At 35.1% G+C, this 21,215-nt stretch overlaps 7 protein-coding genes across 11 annotated transcripts in view; 4 read left to right on the top strand and 3 right to left on the bottom strand.

The window, feature by feature from the left end:
* Positions 1–169: 169 nt before the first annotated feature.
* Positions 170–2,481, bottom strand: LOC108602869 (maker483). 3 transcript variants are annotated; one of them, XM_017991170.2, is made up of 4 exons: positions 2,395–2,481; positions 1,539–1,745; positions 1,360–1,483; positions 170–316 (listed from the first exon to the last, which is right to left on the bottom strand). In XM_017991170.2, the coding sequence occupies exons 2-4, from the start codon at positions 1,730–1,732 to the stop codon at positions 233–235; spliced, it is 402 nt and encodes a 133-aa protein (XP_017846659.1). In that variant the 5' UTR covers positions 1,733–1,745; positions 2,395–2,481; the 3' UTR covers positions 170–232. The 3 variants fall into 3 exon arrangements, with proteins under 3 accessions (XP_017846659.1, XP_017846650.1, XP_017846669.1); XM_017991161.2 differs by lacking the exon at positions 2,395–2,481 and adding an exon at positions 2,175–2,263; XM_017991180.2 differs by lacking the exons at positions 170–316; positions 2,395–2,481 and adding exons at positions 800–1,000; positions 2,175–2,263.
* Positions 2,482–2,772: 291 nt separating this feature from the next.
* On the top strand, positions 2,773–3,929 carry LOC108594485 (probable transcriptional regulatory protein Kole_1935). 2 transcript variants are annotated; one of them, XM_033293127.1, is made up of 5 exons: positions 2,773–2,985; positions 3,043–3,286; positions 3,355–3,520; positions 3,575–3,668; positions 3,723–3,929. In XM_033293127.1, exons 1-5 carry the CDS (start codon positions 2,799–2,801, stop codon positions 3,830–3,832), a joined length of 801 nt encoding a protein of 266 aa, XP_033149018.1. In that variant the 5' UTR covers positions 2,773–2,798; the 3' UTR covers positions 3,833–3,929. The 2 variants fall into 2 exon arrangements, with proteins under 2 accessions (XP_033149018.1, XP_017835164.1); XM_017979675.2 differs by lacking the exons at positions 3,575–3,668; positions 3,723–3,929 and having other exon boundaries at positions 3,338–3,427.
* A 277-nt stretch (positions 3,930–4,206) lies between these two features.
* On the bottom strand, positions 4,207–6,711 carry LOC108594468 (double-strand-break repair protein rad21 homolog). Its single transcript, XM_017979649.2, is given in 2 exon segments — positions 4,207–5,320; positions 5,322–6,711. Coding segments are annotated over 2 exon segments (2,154 nt in total). The 5' UTR covers positions 6,663–6,711; the 3' UTR covers positions 4,207–4,507.
* Positions 6,712–7,069: 358 nt separating this feature from the next.
* LOC108603080 (MOB kinase activator-like 3) lies at positions 7,070–8,438 on the top strand. Of its 2 annotated transcripts, none has more exons than XM_017991580.2 (6): positions 7,070–7,184; positions 7,309–7,459; positions 7,547–7,670; positions 7,729–7,832; positions 7,890–8,005; positions 8,070–8,438. In XM_017991580.2, the coding sequence occupies exons 1-6, from the start codon at positions 7,143–7,145 to the stop codon at positions 8,193–8,195; spliced, it is 663 nt and encodes a 220-aa protein (XP_017847069.2). In that variant the 5' UTR covers positions 7,070–7,142; the 3' UTR covers positions 8,196–8,438. The 2 variants fall into 2 exon arrangements, with proteins under 2 accessions (XP_017847069.2, XP_017847061.2); XM_017991572.2 differs by having other exon boundaries at positions 7,070–7,190.
* A 1,720-nt stretch (positions 8,439–10,158) lies between these two features.
* Positions 10,159–16,697, top strand: LOC108607799 (short stature homeobox protein 2). The gene is made up of 6 exons (XM_033293120.1): positions 10,159–10,274; positions 11,082–11,395; positions 12,215–12,272; positions 16,095–16,213; positions 16,274–16,438; positions 16,494–16,697. The coding sequence occupies exons 1-6, from the start codon at positions 10,244–10,246 to the stop codon at positions 16,668–16,670; spliced, it is 864 nt and encodes a 287-aa protein (XP_033149011.1). The 5' UTR covers positions 10,159–10,243; the 3' UTR covers positions 16,671–16,697.
* A 97-nt stretch (positions 16,698–16,794) lies between these two features.
* On the bottom strand, positions 16,795–17,728 carry LOC108604839. Its single transcript, XM_017994462.2, has 3 exons — positions 17,517–17,728; positions 17,188–17,454; positions 16,795–17,131 (listed from the first exon to the last, which is right to left on the bottom strand). Exons 1-3 carry the CDS (start codon positions 17,557–17,559, stop codon positions 16,860–16,862), a joined length of 582 nt encoding a protein of 193 aa, XP_017849951.2. The 5' UTR covers positions 17,560–17,728; the 3' UTR covers positions 16,795–16,859.
* A 1,413-nt stretch (positions 17,729–19,141) lies between these two features.
* The window catches only part of LOC108608381 (disintegrin and metalloproteinase domain-containing protein 10), a 109,621-nt gene continuing 107,547 nt past the window's right edge, over positions 19,142–21,215 (top strand). The window contains 1 exon segment of the mRNA XM_033294918.1: positions 19,142–19,269. Within this exon segment, the coding sequence (XP_033150809.1) occupies positions 19,206–19,269 (64 nt within the window). The 5' untranslated portion in view covers positions 19,142–19,205.

The raw sequence follows: 21,215 nt of genomic DNA, 5'->3' as shown, positions 1-21,215 counted from the left end.
CTGTAATACCTTTCCTTAATAACAATAACAGGGCACAGCTTCGAACTCCACTAATTAGATATTATATATATAAGTATTCGAAATAGAGTTTCCAAAACAGGAAGGTAAGATAATTAAAAATAATGGACTGATACATTTTAATTTAGTTGCGGTTTGCTTTTAAAGCAATTTATTAATGGAACTTTTAAGAAACTGGTTTAAATAACAATTTTTTTTGTTAAACAAAATACATTTAAAGATGTTTATCAAAGTTCATAAAGCGCTTCAGACGGGCTCCATTGAAAGGCTCTTCGCTGCCTGGTGGAAATTTACGCATCTAATATGTAAAAATAAAAATATATAAAATAGATTTAAAAATATAAATTTAGCATCGCCTAATTCAATTGTTTAGCAGCTGTTTGAGCAACGTACTTACATATTTAAATTGATTACTATTTTTAAAAGTAAGCGCAATTATTACACCCTAACCGCTTTTATACCAGGTGTGATATACAAAGAAGATACAATTGTTGTTAATTAAAGCGGAATTAATTTCGAAAACATATCTTCTTTGCATTATAACAAATTCCATGTGTGGCTCAACAAAATAGTTTTAAAAATCCAATGCTTGCAACTTTTTTAAATCAAAACTTAGCTTAGTGATAATACAAATTTATTTAAATGCATAAAATATATAATTAATACCGTTATAGTTTTAGTGGCATTTTGTATAGTATGTTGTAAATAATATAATTAATGTGTTTTATAAATTATGTTTTATGTAAAGTATTATGTATGTATTCTGTAAAATTTGCGCTATGTATGTATTTTATTGGTTTCTTGTGTTCCAGTTATTTAAAGCTGCCCAATATATGTAGTAGTGCAATGATAATGTACATATATATTTATATAAATGTATGTATATGTATTTATTGCTGTTGCGTTATGGTGTTAAGTATTTGCTTGTGTTGTTGTGTGTTTTTTGTAAATTTTACTAGGGTTCGTCTTTGGCGAAACGTTTCTGTAATTAAATAAAAATCTGTATTAGCAAATCTTATAGCTATTGTTTATACATGAAGGCTTGATTACTACAAAAATAAATTTAAATACAGTGACAGTGAGGGTAACAAAACGGGTGCAACTTTTTTTTTTTAAATTAATTGCAGGTTTTTAATCAAACAAGGTTAACTATTAATATAAATAGGGCCAACTGGTTAGCATTTAAGCAAATTTAGTTATAGAACAAAGCAATTTTGGGTCAATATAAAAGAAATTCTATTCAAGAATCTCATGACTTTCTTTTCTACTTCTTTTGTTTTATTTGCGTGAAAGTTTCTGTGCTTAAATTGAACACACCACTGTCTTTTTTACATGGCTTACCATAATTCTGTACTTTTCCTTGCAGGCATAATCAGTTTCGTCAATATCCATATAGCAATCGGATTTGTATTCGGGAGGCAGAGGATTTCCCTCATATTCACACAGCTTGTGCAGTGGTCGTGCGCTAAAAATATAAAAAATTTTATTGAAATTATCAAGCAAAGTCTTGACTGACTTACGTAACAATTATTTTGCTCATGCTGGATGGTTTTTGCATGGGACAATAGAATACATCGGGTGTTTTCTTATCGAAGACAATCTTGCGCATCATATCCTTTTCCTTCATAACTGCCTTCTCACTAAAGGAGGCAAAGGCGCCACACAAAAGTGTCGTAAAAACCACAAGGACAATTGCCAATTGGTTGTACTTCATGTTGACAGCTAAGCTGTAATTAAAAATTATAATGTTTTTCTGTTAATACTTATTGTAAGTTTCATAATTAGAAAGAGTGACATCATCTGCTTTTAAAGCTGAGTCAATGTCTTTAGTCTTTAGTAACGCCCACACAAAACATAAACTACGCCCACTTTAAAAGTTATAAACCTATTCGCATCGACAGCTGAGAGATATTTTTGCAATTTGCAAGGTGAATGGTTAGCACAGCCTTGAATAAGTTCAGTGTCTTTGCAGCAAATAATTTAACAATTTTTACTGTTAGCCACACACAATAATATCAGAAACTGTTACTTTTTTAACTAATGAATTTGATTTTAATTTATGTTTGCGTTAAAATCTTTCGTAGTTGATTGTAAATTAAGCATTTGTCAACACGCATTCAATATCTCACTTTATTTTCTAACAATTAAAAACGCACCTTTCTCAACACCAAACTAACTCAAACTGTTGCTTTTACAAGATAGTCTCAACCACATAAGCAAAACGTTAAGCTTGGCTAAAGCTCAGTTGGCTTAAAAGACACTCAAACCGGTTTTAAGTGTCACTTCTTGGGCATTAAAAGATAAATAAAAACAAACACATGCACATACAGTAGATGATACGCAGTTAAAATGATTAAATGTTTTAAAATTACTTACTTTTGCAATAATTGTATTAAATTATCTTGGTTTAAGGTATTTTACGGACAGTAAAGGTTAGCAGTTGAAATTGAAATGTTTTAAATAGTCTTACACGGTTCTCGATATAAATAACTGATCGGATGGCAGTGTGCGGATGACGCTGCAAGGTGGCGGTCGGCCGAAAGAATTTAATTTGCAGTTTCCTATTTGAAATTCTTTATATTAATATTAAATGTAAATTAACCCTAATGAATATAATTCTAATGAAATGTACTACGTAAACGAAGTAAATAATTATGTAAATAAGAGTTTACTTAAATTCGAGAGTCTACTGTACTTTATAATATTGCTATGCACATGCCGGCAAACACACTGTCATCCATTCGGCTTATTGGAACCAAAGAAATATTTTGTTATTTAAAATGTTACGAAACTTTAATAGAATCATATTGCAAAATGCAAAATCCAGTTGGACTGAAAGTAGTACTCGCCACATGGCTGGACATTCGAAATGGGCAAATATCAAACACATAAAGGCTCAAAAGGATGGCATGCGAGCGGCGCTCTTTACAAAAATTGCAAGACAGCTTCGTCTGGCGGTGCAAGAGGGTAAGCCAAAAGATTAAAATAAAATGGAAATGGTAAATTAAAATATGTTTAAATTAGGTAAATCTGCTGATCCTGCTGTTAACACCTTGCTACGTGCTGAAATTGACTTTGCGCTGAAGAAAAATATGCCCATGGGCAGTATACAGAGTACGATTAAAAAATGTCAACATAATAAGGCTCAGTTGAAGAAGCATCGTTTTGATATAAGATTTAAGCGCAGTGTTTATATGGTATGCCATATATATACCGATAACTTGGCTGCCGTTAAATATGAAATTACTGCCATGATAAAGAAATCGGGGTAAGTTTACTTGCAATGCTGCTTGAATAATCGTTTTAAACGCCACTGAAGTTGACTTTCCATTAAAGCGGCGTTTTTGAGAATGTGGATCATATGTTCGAAGACTTTGGGCTTATAGAGGCTACTGCGCTCGCACAAGATGGTCTGAATATAGAGGAAAAGGCGACGGAGGATGCAATAACACTTGGCGCTGAAGATGTGGAAATTGTGGATGCCAAACTGGGCACAGTAAATGTAAGTGCCAGAGTATTAATATTGAAAAATATATTATTACATTATGCCTTACAGTTTATTTGCAGTCCGACGCACTTGATAGGCCTGACCAAGACGTTATCCCAAAATGGTTATAGCATTGACAACAGCGAGCACATGTTTACACCAAATGTAAGAAATCATTTAAGGATTGTCAATAAGTTATGTTTAAACATTAGTTTACTTAGAGTCCTAGTGCTAAACTGTGAGGAGAAGTCGCATGCTTACAATATATTTGTACAAAAGCTGCGTGATGTACCTGGCATTGAAGATATTTACGATAATGTTGAATAAACAAGGCTCGTATATTTTTTAATTTTTTATTGTATATGCGATTTACAACTACTTAAGGTCAGAATTACAAATTGTTGTCCGGTAACTACGTTTATATGTGCAACTTATTGAAAATAAAAATTCTTGTTATTAATTTTATTTACAATTTAGATTTGTCTTACTCAAAATGCTGTAAATAAAGCAATAAGATTTTTGTATTAAAGCCTGGAGCTTCTAATATAAACGCAGTTGGTAAACTATAGTTTTAAACACATGCGCCTAATGCTTAAAAAAAATGATTTTCTTTTCCACAAAAGTATTTATATAATATTTGTAAACTTTTAACTGACAATTACTTTGCCCAGTTGCAAAAACACTGGGATAATTATAAATTATTTAAGCCAACAATTATAGGATTCTTTTGTTTTGTTTTATAAATATACATTATTGCTATCGTTACTGATTTGTTCTCAAATATAACTGATTAATTGGTGCTTTCGTCTAGATTTTTTTACATAAAACAATCTAATATATAAATACATCATGCAGCATTCACTAATAATTGTAAAAACTTGCACAGTTACAAACTGTACGAAACTTAATTGTAATTAAAATTGTGTATGTGCTAAAAATAATTATAAATAACTTTATGGGCTTGTGGGGAAGGGAAGGGGAACTGAAGCTGTCTACAGCAATTTACAATTTGGGATTGTCGAATAGTGGACCACGAGTAACCGTTATATCCGCATAGGGCGCAGGTTGTGTGATATTTAAGGCCTTGAACTTTTTGAGAACCAGCAGCGAATAAAACTTTTGTGCCGCTTGCTTTCGAGTATTACGATTTGTTAACTGGGATAACGTTAGCTGATCATGATTATTAAAGTGCACCCTAACATCGACGAACAATTGGGCGGCACGTTTGTTAAGCACGCGCTCCTCAAACTGTTCATCGGTTTCGTTCTCCATTTGTGCATCTGCAGGATCATGCGGCAGACCAACCGAGGGCGGAAAGTCATAATCATTCCAATCTGTGGACAAGTTATTTGTGTCTGTCCCCGCCTTTGTAGCACTTTCATTTAATATGCTGCTAACTTGATCTGGTGGCAGATTGGGCAATTCCATATCACCCAAGCCGTGATGCGGTGTCATTTCACCATGATCCAAGCCTGCGGGCGTCGCGTCACCATTCTGGAAATCATCGCCCATATCATGATGCGCATCACGCGGCGTTAACGGCAGCTCATTCAAATTGGAGAAGTGCTCCATGTCGTTGAAGGATAACAGGCCCGGACTACGCATATTGTCAAATATCGCCGATTCATGCTGCGGCGCTGCCAAGCTGTCTTGCTCCTTGTTGCCCAGATTCAGTGAGACTGCAGATAGTGCCGCCGATTTGTCTTGGTCACGCAACTGTTCAGGCGCCGCCAAGCTCTGTCCCAATGTATTGTCTGCCGTTGTATCTGTTGCTGCCACGACGGCTGTGGTGTCGTTCTTACGCTTGCGTCCCTTTCTTGGCGCCTATGATAATTGAACTTTCTGCCTGCTCCACATACAGCTCCAAGGCCAATACCTCAATGGGCGCTATGATGCTAAAGTCCTCCAGCGGCGTTGAATGCGATATTAGCTGACGATTATAGTTGGCCAACAGCACTCGAGCTGGAATGGTGCGTGAGGGTAGCGAGAATAGTTTCTCCACTCCGCCAGTTTCCTTCCAGTACATTAAACGCTTTGTGGGAGGCGCCAAATCCAGTGTAGTCAGTATGTCCGAAGTGTCTGCTAGTTGTGCTTTCATTTCCTCGCCAGATATATTCTTGACTTCGTCAATAATCAGTTTACGTTTGCGCTTGGCCTTGGTGGCGCCTTTGTATGTGGTCGCATCTATGGGCGCCAGCGCAAAGCCTTCGTCGTCGTTTTGTACCAAGGTCATGTCATTTAATGCTGCATCTGCGTTCGCATTGGCATCCGCATTAAAGCTGCTATCTTTGGCTTCGAAATCGGCATCCTTGTCATGTACTGAATTCGCACAGGACGACGCAGGTGACGGCGCATTGTCAAAGTGATCCAGACCCTCATCATCGGAATAGGCGGGCGGCACATTAACTTCGCTAGCATCTTTTGTCGTGCTCACTTGCGCTGCCGGTTCACCAAATAGATCATCTTCGAACAGCTCTGGCTGTCCAAAGCTATCACCAAAGCCATCGCCGTCCAGTCGTTCACCAGCTAGATTCGATTCTGTTAGTGTTATATTTGCATCTCGGGATTCGACCACATTGTTTAATGCATCGTCGTCAAAGAGCTGATCATTCAAATTGCCTGACATGGGGCCACGCATCATTTCGGGCGTGTCCGCTTCGAAACCTATGTCCCCAAAGCCATCATCCTGCAGTGACATGGATAAGCTGCCGTAATCCTCACGCATGGTTATTTCATCCGCACGCGATTGATTCACTGAAAACTGTGCTTCAATGTCTATATCGTTCAGCTCGGGCAACGCTGTATCAAAATCATGGAACACCTCAGGCAGCGTGATAGCATTAACATTGGCTTCCCGATGTCCCTCTGGTAGATCCACCATGCCTGGACGAAAGGCCATCTTAATTTTAACAAACGCCTCATTGCAGTCAGCTAGCAGGTATTTGGCTTTGCGAGAATAAATTCGTACAACGCCAAGCAACAAATGCCCAGACGTGCGAAGCGCCAATTTCACTTTTGGCTGTAGTATGCCTTCAACTGACTTCTCAATATTTGTTTCAAACACATGTGCCTTTGTTATTTTTTTGTCCCAGTGCGCGGCTAGCCAAATTTTGGCTAGTGGCCCTTTTTTGGCCAATATAATATGCTCGTAAAACATAACTTTTCAATTTTTCGTCAATTAATATTAATACACCAAACAAACAGTGATGGAGATGCGCAAGCTATTAAACAACATGGCGACATCGATAGTGCCGCTGCAGTCAAAGGAAACTTATCGATAAAGAAAACAGCTTGATTTTTAAATTTATTACTGAAAACTGAATGCAAGCTAGTACATATTATATATTGAATTTGTATACAGTTGCAATGTTTTCAATTGTAATCAATTTTTGTTTTTGATAATGTCGTTTTCTAATTGTAAACAGCTATTGATAGCAGTTGGATGTATCGACATATTTTATGTGCCGCCACGATTGTGGGCATTTATTTTTCTTCTTAAAAGTAGTGTTGGTAAATGGCATAAAAGCGCTCTGCACAGAATACTAAACAATTGCCATTCACACATTTGGCTTACATTTGTTTTTAGTTTGCATTAAAATTCTTATTCTGAACAACAAATTGCACATAACTGCCGCAAATGGCCTTAAACGGCTTTCTAGACTTCTTCCAGAAGGGGAAGGTAGGTGTACGTACCGAACAAATGTCTGAGCTTATGCTAGCAATTGCTTGCCCAGTGCTTGTGCAACAAATTTGTGTTAAGTTTACACAAGAACAAAAATTCTATTTAACATCTTTGCATATAGACTTTCAGACCCAAAAAACGCTTTACAGCGGGTACCATACGATATTCGCTGCATAAACAAGCACAGGCGAGCTTACAATCTGGAATTAATTTACGTCAAGTGGTGCGATTGCCGGAGGGCGAGAATATGAACGATTGGCTGGCGGTGCACGGTGAGTCGGTGTTGCAGACACACAACAATATGTAAAAGTTATTTATAACAAACCATAAAATATGATTATTATTATTATTGCACACAGTTGTGGACTTTTTCAACCGCATTAATCTAATTTATGGCACTGTGGCTGAATATTGCAATGAGACGACTTGTCCAACGATGTCAGGCGGCTCGCGTTATGAATATCTATGGGCAGATGGGGATATGTAAGTTACTCTGGACTTAATAAATGCAGTGACAATTGTTTAATATGGCATTTTATAGGTATAAGAAGCCTACAGCGCTGCCAGCACAAAAATATATTGAATTGCTTATGGACTGGATAGAGGCGCAAATTAACAATGAAGCTGTGTTTCCTGTTTCCACTGGTGGGTTACAAATGAACATCGTATGTTTAACGATTATAACTGTCTGTTCTCTTTTAGATGTTCCTTTTCCTAAAACATTTATCTCGCTGTGCCGCAAAATCTTGACACGACTATTTCGTGTATTTGTGCACGTTTATATACATCACTTTGATAGAATTGTTACAATTGGCGCTGTAAGTAGTAAAACTATTTAAAAAGCGCTACATATACTAAAAATATGTTATCTATCTCACACAGGAAGCGCATGTAAATGCTTGCTATAAGCATTTCTATTACTTTGTGCAAGAATTCGAACTGATATCCAGTAAGGAATTGGAGCCGCTGCATGAAATGACGTCCAGAATCTGTAAAGATAAAGATTGAAGAAATCTCAGTGCTTTTAACTCAAACTACAATAAATGAAAGTGAAATCTCCAAAAGTCATAACTATAGGCTGCTTATGATTAACATAAATAATGTAATGCAAATGTATTGTAAATGTGTTTAGAACATAAGCTTTGTGATGTACAATTGAATGTACACCATTAAACCGATGCCAATATAAATCAAAAATAAGTTTAATTGAAATAGTTTTTGTGTAAGAATAATGTAAAGTAGATATGAATAGCAAGCAAACGTAATAGACTGTAAAAAATAGTTAGTTTTAAAATAGATTACTTATAATTTACTGCATTGTATATTATTATTTAGCACACTAACAAATTAGAAACAGACATTATTTATTGTCTGTTTCTAAAGCAATTTAGAGCAAACACAGCTGTAGCTTAGTCTTGCACTTAATCAAGCCTTGATTGCAATTTATTTAATTTTCATTATTTGCAATTAACAGTTTATTTGCGCTCATTTTGGTTAAGCGCGTAATGCCACTTTAAATTCAATTAAAAATGCAGCCAAAGCACAATAATAAATATGCTTTCTATTTTTTGCGCGTTCTCCCTCGCACTTGCGACTGGTATTTAAAAGTAATTTGTGCTAAATGGCATTGCTTGAAGCAATAATAATACCCCCAATTGCAATTATTAAACGTGCCTCGGCAGATGCCAACAACAACAACAACAACTACAAGAATATATATATATATGTATATATATATATATATTTGAACGTAACTCCACCCACATGAATATGGGCAGAGAGATCTGGCAGAGAGATAAAATTATTAGGTGTTTTATACACGCGTTTAATGTGTATACAGTCATCAAGCGGCTATAACCAATAACAGTAAAGTAGGGTTGAGCCCCAAGGCGTACTACAACCACTTTACACTAACAACAACGGCACGTGAAAGACCAATGAGAATAAATTCAATAATTGTAGGCAGGGCACTCTACTAACTCTTAGGGGTTGAAGAGCAGCATGCTCAATTTATAGTCGAGCTGGCTAAATAAATTTGAAAGCAATAAGTAGCTGAAGCTGAAGCTGCAACTGGCATTATTAACAAAATATTAAGTAGCAAATAATTTCAAAAATATTTCTAAAATTTATATTTTATTTTAATGCAAACTGTTATGGCGCTCGCCTACACATAATACTTATTAACATTACGTATACGTATATACAAACTTACACGGTCATGCGCACTGGCCGGCAGAGACTTGAGATTTTGGCTTTGTTGATTATCGCGTCTGGGACCTTTAATGCCATTGGCTTTCCCACCCATGATGCAGTCGAGCGTTCAATTTCGTTAGAGCAACTATGCCTCGGATTAAAAGTGCTGTGAATCTTCAAACTGTATAATCAAGCCTTAGCTATATATATATAATTTTAAATGGAGCCATTAGCGCATATTTTGTAACAAATCGTTTGAGTTCAATTTAACCAATAATCGTGTTAATAATTTATTCAATTCAATGACAAGTGCGCGTTTGCATAAACTAACCGAAACAACAAATGCCATATTAATTAATAACAATAGCTTGGATCGCAGCTCGGTGGATAATTGCGTCAACGATGAGGAAGACGAATCCTTGGATATTGATATAACCGATGTGTCAGTTAATGAAAATAGCAATTTGGACTTTGAAGCTTCAACTTCACCTGCGGCTAAACCGTTATCTTTGGTTAAATTACGTGCGCCGGATACAACAACAACAACAATAACAGCAACAAAAGCAATTGTTAATACTTTAGTTGCTGCCGCGAGTGACAATACACGCAAGACTGAACCACCTAAGCCTAAAAATTGGCTTATATCTGATCTATTAATATCGGATGAGCGCTCAGCAGGTAGTTGCTCCATTTTTTTGCAGTGCCTGTGTTTTAATTTCCCCTTTATTTAATTTGCAGTTGAGGATAAAACATCCACAACTGAGCCCAAAAAAATCGCCATTACTTTAGCTCATAATTCCGAAAGTAATGGCGACTTGGAGTCTTCAGCTGCTGAAGAAACAAAATGTAAATTAAACTGCGATATGCAATTATTTGATATTGAAAATACACAAAGTAAGTAGCGCTAAATGTTTTTTTTATTAATTATATATTAGTTGTTTTTCATGTAAACAATTTCTAAATCAATAATCAAATCAAACATAACTATTTACATAATTATTTATTATCTGTTAGTTTTGTTGAATGAATTGCATACAAAAAATGCAGCTTTATGTGCATCTTGGCTTTTCAGTAAATTGAGTTTTCAATTTTAAAACTAGTATGATTAAAATCTTTAAGATTAATCTATCGCTCGCTTTACATTATTTTATCAAAATTAGTTTTGCCGCCGGTTTTCTCTCTTATCCTTTATAGCCTTTCACCTAGCAGCTAACTCGAACAGTCTCAGTTCTTTATGTGTTTAAAAATTAGTTGCAAATATAATATTCGAAATAGTGTTGCTTTGCTAAATGATATAAAAATTAAAAGTCATATCTCTAGGACCTTTGATATAAATGTTCGTTAAAATATCAGTTTTCTACCTTATTTCTAATAATTTTAACATTATAAAATACAAAAAATAAAGTAAAATTATTATAAATTTGTCAATTTAAGACTGGCAATTAAAATAAATTTATATATATATATTTCCAATAATTTCAAAGTTGAGCTCACAATACGATTTAAAATGCTTAAAGATAAAATATAATTTATTATAGACTTGTATAATGTAATTAAAAGCTCACTGCATTAAAAGATATGGAATTACATATTTAATAACGGAATTTTCTCTACCTGATACATATTTCAAAAACTAATTGAGATCTGTTTGGTTGTTTTTTAAATTTAAATATTACATTACATTACTTTTGCGCTTTACAGAAACAAAAGCATCAGCAACAATAACAATTAACTTGAACGAATGCTCGGACGACAGCAATAATGCCGACTTAACACCCGATAATAAAGCGAGTCGATCTGAGAAATGTTTATCCCCGGAGCCGCAGTCAAATCAAAATGAAAACTTTGGTCGAATCGAATCGAATCTGAGCAGCAAACAGCGACGCTCGCGCACAAATTTCACATTGGAGCAGTTGAATGAGCTGGAGCGTCTGTTCGAGGAGACGCACTATCCGGATGCCTTTATGCGGGAGGAGCTGAGTCAGCGCTTGGGTCTGAGCGAGGCACGAGTGCAGGTAATTAAGCCCAAACGGCAATTGTCATAAATTCACAGTCGCCCACTCCCCTTCCCTCATGTGCAAATTGGTAACGTGGTGAGCAGGATGAAGATAAATGTTCAGACAGTTGTCCTGCTGCTGTACAAATTGAAATTCAATTGTTATTCATTATGCATGTAGTTAGCGCAAACAACAGTCTGTGTAATGAATGTGACTTTTCAACCACCAACCATAGAATATATATATATATATATATATATATAGAAAAGACAGATATGGGGTGTTAAGTGGTTTACGCCGCCCTTTTGGCCAGAAAAGTGAAATCGAAATCTCAGAGAATCTCTCGTCTGGTAACAACAGGGGGCCGATTACAAACTTAAATGCTCAATCAGGGCGTCCACTTAATGGACCGCTATGTGGTGTTCTATGAGACAAAAATAAAGATATCTACAAGTGTAATAAATTACAATACCCAACTCACAAGACTAACTAATGGAACTGACCAGTACCAGTTCGAAAAGTTCAAGAAAAATTAGATATTGGTTTACGATTAGCTTTAAGCTTAAGCAATGAATTATTAGGCTTTTAGCTCTTGCTAACGAGAAATCATATTTTGTATTATTTATGGTTCATATTAAAAAAAATTATGTATATTTGATTAGGCAGTCTCAGGCACTCATTTAGGTAATGAAATGAATTAAATATATACTGTTTGCTTAAAAAGAATATTTAATATTTATCATACAAATATTTAATATCATTATCATTATTATTATCCATTCTCATGCAAAATTTTAAAAACACTACAAATATTTTATACATTTTCTTACGCTACAGGTTTGGTTCCAAAATCGAAGAGCCAAATGTCGAAAGCATGAAAATCAAATGCACAAAGGTTAGTGAAAGTAATAAATCATATTTTTATATTAAATAATATATAAGCTATGTACTAATTACACTATCTAGAAAATATTTATAAGCATATATATATATTCTGTAATTTAATGTTGGAATATTTAGCATTCAGATCTTATACCAATTTAAAAATGTCTCAATCTAAGACTTTGAAAGTATAACAAATGTTTAGGTTTATAATTAGTCTTTATATTTTATGTATTTGTATTTATTTATGAAAACGGCAAGTCTGTCTGCTTAATTTAAATATATTACACTTCACTGCAATATTGATTAAATTTAATATTTTATGCATAATGTAGTTCCTATAAACAGTATAGCATACATTTTGGGGCAAGTGATAAATTAAACAGATTTTATTTTATATACATAGTTTGTAAAAATTGTTGAGTTGCTATATATATACATAAAAAAAATTTATATTTGTTATATTATTAGGCTTAGAATTAGCTCTAAATTACAATACGTTTTATAGCCAGAGCAAACAAATATATGGATTCATAATATTTAAATTATTAGTTCATAAATGCGATAAATACAAAATGCCTGCAAAAAGTTAAAATTTATTGTTTTTAGTGCTGTTCTTATAGCATAAGTTTTTTTTTGCTTGTTACAAATCCTGGTTTGTTTGTTATAAAAATTAAAAATTACTGCACATCTGCTGTGATTTTATTTAACAGACTTAGCTATGCAAAGTCAAATACACATAGAGTTCCCTGGGTTATAAAATTGCCGCGTTTTTGGCAGCGACACAAATCATTGCTAACTTAATCAAATTAAATATTCCAGCCGTAAAAGTGGAGAATAAAAATGTTATCGACTGTGTTGTGTGTGTGTGTGTTAGTGTGAAAGGGGGTGGTGATGAATGGGCATGTAGAACAGAAACATTACAGAGGGTGCAGGCGCATAGAGAAGTGCTAGGTATTAATGATGATACATTTAAATAAACTGTGGAAAACCATGACATATTGCGTCAACCAGTTGATCAAAATTTGTTAAGCTGCGCAAGAATATATATAAACGTATATATAAACAACTGTCGGCATTTATATGAAGCTGTAAAGTTTTCAACGTTTACTTAACTAATTGCGCTGTTCTTTTAAATTTACATAAATTAACATCAAACTGTAAATCCAAGTTACGTTTTGTGGCTTAGGCTTGGGCCTTTGGGGCAAGAGGGTGGCTGGCAATAAGCTAAAGTCTATGTATATATGGCATTAGATGGGTGTTTTTAATTTGCAAGAAAGGGTTTTCTTAGAAGTAAATGATTAGCAAAAGGTGAAAGAGCTAGATGCTCAATTAAATTAAAGTGAAGTTGTTGTTAGGTGAGGCTGTGAGCTTAACTCGACTTACTTACGCTTTGGCTGCTCTCGCGCTGTTAGCTAGACCAGCAGCAAACAGATCTTCACACGTCGAGCGCTGATCACAGACTGAACTCTTTGCTCAGGCTGCAGCTGCTTTAAGTTGCAGCTTACTCACGCATACAAATGCACTCGCTGGTCACTTAACTTTTGCTGTAGCAGAGTATAATTCTAAGAGCTTAATTAGAAGAGCGAAATCGAAGAGCGCGTATATTGAAGCCGAACTTTTAAGCTTCTTCTGAGTTTAGACTTGATTTTGAATTACCTTTGGTTATTGAATTCACAAAGGGCACAATGCAAATATTAGTGAATAATGCCGAGAGTTAAATGTACTAAAATTATTTCATTATTGCGTTATAGAATATATGGCTTATAAAATGTTTTTAGTTTGTATTATGATTGCTGCTGCTTTCAATTTATTAAGATTATTTAATAAACGCTTGCTTAAAGACAACTCAAAATAAAATTTGTGACTTTTTATTGATTAAAAAAAGTTATATATTTAACGTTTATATTTTCTGTTAATAAAAAAGATTAAGATAATATAGATCAATTGGAATATATTCGGGGTGACACAGAATATCAATCTCAACCGTTTTTAGCTTAGCATTTTAAATAAATTTAATTTATTTAACTTATAATTTGCACTTCTTTAAAATAAGTTTACACTAAATTGACTTTACTTCTGTTAATAGCGCAGTAAGTCAAGCGAGAGCTAAAAGTCAAGCTTGAATTCTCAATGGATTTGATTTGTTGATACTTTGCACTTGGCAGGCGTGTAGCGCTAAATATTTTCTAACCCTTAGAGCTAGACATTAATAAATACGAGCACGTACCCCCCACTTGGACCACAGGGTGCAAGTGTTGTGGTGAGCCCTGGGCTACAGTGAAGATTGCCTGAGCGGTCAAGCTCGACTAATGCTCATAACTACAACTAGCTTTGAATTATGTTTATATATTTATTATGGAGAGCAATCTGTAAAGTAGACATATATCATGTACAGTAAACACTCGCCGGAAGCACGTACACTTAATGCGTTTAGTGGGCACAAGTAAACCAGAGAGAAAAAGTAATCAAATTAAAATTCGCATAAAAAAAGCAGCAAAAGGAAGAAAGTGTGAGAGATAAAGCTAAAAAAAACAAGGCAAGACCTTCTGCTTCGGCGTAAGTTAGCATTTTATGGACTTATATCAATTCTCAGACTTTTTATCGCCACATAAGAGAAATAGCCCTAAATGCATAAAAGACTGAAGCTGAACCTGACTCTGAACCTCTGTAGCTGACTCTGCGGTGGTCCCTTGAGTGTCATTTTGATATGTGTCCGTCTGGCCTTGATACACCTTTTGGGTGGGGGTGGCTGGTGGCTGGTTCAAGTGTAGTCGACCCCAGTCGACTTCTGGGCGTTTTCATGGCAATAAATTAGAAAATGAATTCAATTACTTGTCACGAAATTTGTTGCTCTCTTCCTCTTGTTGCTTTGTTTTTTTTTTGTTGCTTGTAGCGATTTGGCAAATTGGGATGTTCATTTGTATTTATGTACTTCTATTAGGAATGTGCCTATGTAAATTATTTACACAAGCAAAGCCCAGACTTTAGACAAACTCGAGGGCGCCGGCGAGTGGCAGTTAAATAAATAAACAATTCAATGCAATTGATTGTGCGATATTTTGATTTAAATTTTACATTATTTTAAGTTTCATGCGAATTGTTTTTAATATTAAAGCGGCTGAAAAAAAATTATGTATTAGTTGTGAATTTTTAGGCGCAAAGCTTAAAATAATACTTACTAATGTTTGAAAATTAAAAGTTGATATAAAATAATCCTACATCCATAATATTCTGTACTCGAGTCTACAAATATTTTTTTTTTTGGTGTCCTAAATAAAAAAATTTATTTTAAAGAAATAGCTTAAAGAAAAAGTTTTTTGACATTATTTTGCTCATTTGACCTTTTATTTTTTTTATCAATTTAGTGAGCTCACTTATGAAAGATTTATATTTTAAACATTTGCTGCAAATTTAAGACAAAAGTAAGGCTCAGATATATTTACTCTATTGTTTTTATCAAACTATACTTCAAATCAACAATTAAATTGTTTGGCCAATTCGAATATTTAAATACAATATTGAATATAAACAATTTAATTACAAATCAAAGTTACGTTGATCACAGTGCAAGAAGAGAAGATGAGAGCGCAAGCCCCTCAGAGAGCGTAAGCGACAGAGCCAATGCAAATAGATAAAGCAGTGCTTCCCAATGAGAGCGTCGCTGCTTAGAGAGCGCCCCACATTGCACGATTTCGCTTTGACTGCCTTCAGTCTTAACAAAACATCAGCTGACTTAAGCAACATTTTTGTCACAGCGCTCAAGTTTATACATCTATTTTTACAACTGTTTATTAAATTAATAAACTTATTTTTTGCCGAATTTATTTTACAGGCATTCTGCTCAGCAGTCGCAGTCCGCCGGTGGCAACACCGCTGGAGCCTTGCCGCGTTGCGCCTTATGTTAACTTGGCCAGCATACGCAGCAGCAGCGCTGCCATGATGCCAGACAAGGTAAATAATAATAAAAAATATGCACATTCAATTACTAAAAGTATTGCAATATATTTGCAGTTAGCACAACAGACGTCGCAGCCACAAGGCGGCAAGAGCAGCGTACGTGTGGCATCGCCGTCGGCTGTGGCATCCGCGGCAGTGGAACATTTTTCGGGCAGCGTGGCAGCAGCCGCTGCCTTCTCGGCCTTTGATCCAGCGATACTTTCAGCAGCAGCACATCAGGCAAGTTAATAATGTAATCGAAAAGTTTAAATTATTAATAATTTGATTTGTTTAGTATGCGGCGGCCATGAGCAATCGCAGCAGACCCGCCGGACTTTTCTCCTTGCCGCAGTATCCGTTGCACTTGGCTGCATTTGCTGCGGCGCATAAGAACTCCAGCATTGCGGACTTGCGTATGAAAGCCAAGAAGCACTCCGAATCGCTGGGCCTTGAAGCAGATCTGGTTATTTAGTACATAATTTGCCAAATGATTATTATATAACAGTTTAGTCTAGTTTAGTAATGCTAACAATTTAATTATAAATAAATGAATTCACAATAATTAAAATTTATCAAAATACAAAACATAATGCGTGTGTTTTTACTTAAAATAAATGCGAGTATGCTGCGTTCGTAACTTAATATAACCAAATGTAAATGTTTAACAGAGAAAGGGATCATCTGGTAGATCCAGTTTATCCAGCTCAAATTTATGCTCTGGTAGCTCCAGTTTATCCAGCTCAAATGAATCTTCTGTACTATTCTCCAACAAACAAGGCTCTGTAAAATCAAATGAGCTTTCGGTTTCTTTCGCATCCTTGTAGAGCGACATATCAAACTCATCTCTGGACTCATCCGGAAATTCATACTTGTTCAGTAACTGGTTAACAAGTGACTCATCGAGTGATTGCTGTGCCCAAATTTCTTCAAAGGCTGGAAACATAAAATGTTTGTTAATTATATTGCCGCACTTTTGTTGTTTAACTTACGTTTGTGGCAATTGTTCAAACACTTTGTGCTTGGAAAGTCCGTGTAATCAAATATGTCCGCGCTATATATATAAACTGCCTGTGGGATAGACTTTACCGCTTGTGCATCTTCTTTTGGCGCGCAACTGCTTGGCCACTTAGCTGGCAGGTTGCCTTGCAAAGGCGTTGAAAATAGATTGTTTATCACATTGTCCAGCTTGCCTAGCACTTTTTTCTTGGTCGGTGTAGTTGCTCCAAGCACCTTGCGTGATGATCTTGGAATTTGCACTTTGCAACAAAAATGCAACTAAATTAACTGTAATTCCGCCATTTGAAATATTTTTACTTACAATGAATACCTGCATTATCCTCATCCATATAAATGCCTGCCATCGTGTGATTTAATTAGCACAACAATATTTTGATAAAAACTATTTGCGTATTTGTTTAACTTTAAATGTTTGTAGAAATTTTGCTTTATTTTGTTCAGCTATATGAATTTTACATGGCTTGTGTGCCGCTCAAACTATGAAATCGTTCAACCGCCACAAATTTAACAGCTATCGTTTATAAGCTGCGTTGGCTCAAAAACTGTATGCTAACTAACATATGTACTATTGCAGATGATAGTCACGAACTTGTTGTCTTATTTGCATCTCGCTCGCACTCTTGTTTTCAATTATTGTAGATGATACGTGCATAAATTCTCTCAAATGCTCTCTCTGATTTCTGCCAGCTGTAACGCTCGCCAACACTGTTGTCGTGCTGGAACTTAACAACACTGTAAATTGAAACGTTGAACGCGTCGGACGTGGGTGTAATTTTGCGGATGAAAATTGTAACGCTCGTCGTCGTATCGCGCGTGTGAGTTAGTGTTTGTGTTGATTTGAATGCATATAAAATTAAGTTGCAAATAAGAAATGTTCTAAGAATATGAAAGTGCTAAAGTCAACTGGCAGCAATATGTGCTAAATAGCGTGGGAGCCAATTGCAAGACAAAATGGCTGCATTTAATGCGCGCACAAGAGAAGCAGCAACAACAACAACCGCCGTTGTAGTAGCCGTAGCATAGAAGAAAAACATACACAAAGCATAAGCCAGCATGTAAGTATGCATGTGTGCGTGCGCGTATGTTTGTGTTTGAATGTGTGTGTGCCTGTGTAGTGAACAACGCGGCATATTAACGTTTAATTAGCAGTATAAGCATAACTGTGAAATGCAAATGAGCATAAAGAATAAATATTAAAGTGCATAATATACTTAAAATTTATGAAATTTGTGTAGTACAACAAAGCGGCTTCTTTGTATGCATCAAAGTGTGTGTGTGTGTGTGTTTGGTTTCAAATGTTGATTTCTGGTTTGTTTGTGCCAAGTAACAACAACAATAAAAATAAATTCTATGCAGTTTCAATGAGTTTGCGCGCTCACTGCCGCGCTCTCTCTTTCTCTTTCTCTTACGCTCTCGCCGCTCAGCTTGTTATGTTTTTATTGGCATTAAGAGGGTTGGTGCTCTCATTGTTGTTGTCTGATATTTATGTTTTTTCCAATATCAAAATATATATACAATTTTATTATTCATTTCTTACATAGCAATAAACAAAAATGGTGTTGCTGTTTCGCTCTCGCTCTTGCAGCTACACTGCTGTCCAACAACAACAATACCACATGCTCTCTCACACACACACACACACAGACGCACACATACGCAAGCAACAGCTGCTGCTGTTGTTCGCATCTCAATGCAATTTCCTCTCAAATTTCTTGTTATTCCTCAGTGCTAAAACAACAACAACAACAAATCGCTTGGCAACAATAAATAAATAAATCAAAACATTGCTAGTGTTCAATTTTTGTTACCGCTAACTAAAATACGCGTTTAAAAATCGTTAATAAATCAAATAAAAAAAGTGTGCTAAATAAAAAAGCTGCAAGTGCTCAAGTTTAACCATAATTGAATTAATTACATATTAATTAATAAACTGCCGTGAAGAGCAACAAATTCTGAGCATTTTCAACAACTTGGATACGATTTGCATATAATGTCATCAACATGTGGATTAAATATGGTTTTCATGTCGATCATTTTCATTATCATCGTAAATGGTGAGTACATAAATAAATGTTAAACATTAAATAGAAATTTTCAGCACAATAGAAATTGTTTGTGTGTTTTTTTTTTTCAAGTGAGTCATCGAAACTGAAAACTGAATACAAAGCGCGCTTTTGTTTCGAACCAAATTAGCTCAACTTATTGCCACTCTTTCCTGTCTTGGGCTACATAAGTGCTTATATATTTAAATGTTAGCAGAATTATACATAAAACTGTTTTTTATGTCTAGCCAGAGACCTTGACACCTGCAGCTACAACAGAACAAAAGCCAAGCTTACTTTGCTGATTTCGAAGTAGAAAATTTAAATTAGACTCAAATTCAAGGCTAAGAAAAAATCTCACGCACGTGTTAGCGCAGCATAAAAAATAAAAAATGCAAAACAGCTGCTGCCTAAAAATAATTAAAACGTTATTGCTGAGCATAAAGTCTTAAAAAGCTTTTGCATGCGCCACGTGTGTTAATCCCTTTATCAATCTTAAGCAATCCCCCGCCTCTAACATTGTACGCCCAACAATGCAAAATAATTAAGCAAGTGGGTACTAAAAATTATAAGCGTAAGTAGCTCAAAGCTAACGACTCGACTCGACCCACCCACCCATCTACACCCTTTTGTTAAGGCACTTCAAGTCGCCGCCACCCACTCTTCAACCCTCACGCTGAGCGCTCAGAGTGTGCGTAATTAATTTTTCCCGTTGTTGTTATTATTATTATTATTATTATTGCTTTGTGTGTGTTTGTTAACTTAATTTCTGCTTGATTGAGCATTTATTTCACTGCTATTGTCTTTTGGGGTCTAGGGCAGTTTTTTGAAACCTCCCATAGTACTTAATACTGAATGCTCACTCATTGCCAACATTTTCTTTTGTTGTTATTAATTTGTAAAGCTCTAATGGTGGCTAGAGCAACTAAATATTGATATTTTTTAGAAGGCAGCCAAGCGTGAAAAGATAAAATAAACTTTAGCTTATTGATTAGAAGTATTGATACACTTTGAATTTGAAGTGAAGTTTTAATATTTTATAATTTTCTAAAATATATTTTTTTGTAATGAAGTGAAAATACTAAAATGTATACTTAATACTTAAAAAAATGTATTGAAAATGTATTTAATTTTTGACAGTTTAACAAATTTATAATTTTGTAAAATATAATAATTATTTTTCTATAAGCTGCGATTTCTTGAAATTCTTAACAAAAGTTTTTTTACTTATTAAAACAATAAGCAATAAATACGAAAGAGTTAGAAAAATAAATTTTATGAAACAATTAAAAAGATGAATATAGTCGTAGTAAATAAATAACTAAGCTCTATGTTCTTTTTAAGCTCAGCCAAAAGGCCAACTTCATAAATTATGTAGCTTGGGCAATTAAGTGGCCCAGACGCAGGCACTTGCCGCTTTATTTGTTGCTGCGGCCCTTAAATTATAACAAAATACGGGCACAAGTAACAACAACAACAACTAATGTTACACTCTCAGCTAATTAGTTAGCAACAATAACAACAACAACAACAGCAGCAACAGCAACACAGAAAAGCAAGAGAAGTACTTGAAGAACCGGTTAATCCACTCAATGCCGGCCTAAAGGAAAAACTGAAAAAGACGCAGATATATTTATTTTTTTGCATTTTATTTTGATTCAATGAATCAGAAACAAAAAAGGGTCAACGGCTGAGCAAAATATTAGCGCCAATCAAAAAAAAAAAAACAAAAAAACGAAGCAGCACAAGATTAAAACAAAACGTGCTAAAGCAATAGCTAAAGATACAGCTACAAAGATACACAGATACAGATACAGATACAGGCGTGCGGCAAATTGTAATTTTATTTTTTTGCTCTCTCGCTCTCACTCTCTCAACTGCTCTCACTCGCTTTGCTCACATCGCATTTGCCTTTAGCTTCAATCTTTTGACCAACGGAAGCGCAACAAATAAAACTT

This window comes from Drosophila busckii, chromosome 2L, assembly GCF_011750605.1.
Source record: "Drosophila busckii strain San Diego stock center, stock number 13000-0081.31 chromosome 2L, ASM1175060v1, whole genome shotgun sequence".
Classification (NCBI taxonomy): domain Eukaryota; kingdom Metazoa; phylum Arthropoda; class Insecta; order Diptera; family Drosophilidae; genus Drosophila; species Drosophila busckii.
This window is presented reverse-complemented; position numbering and strand designations above follow the sequence as displayed.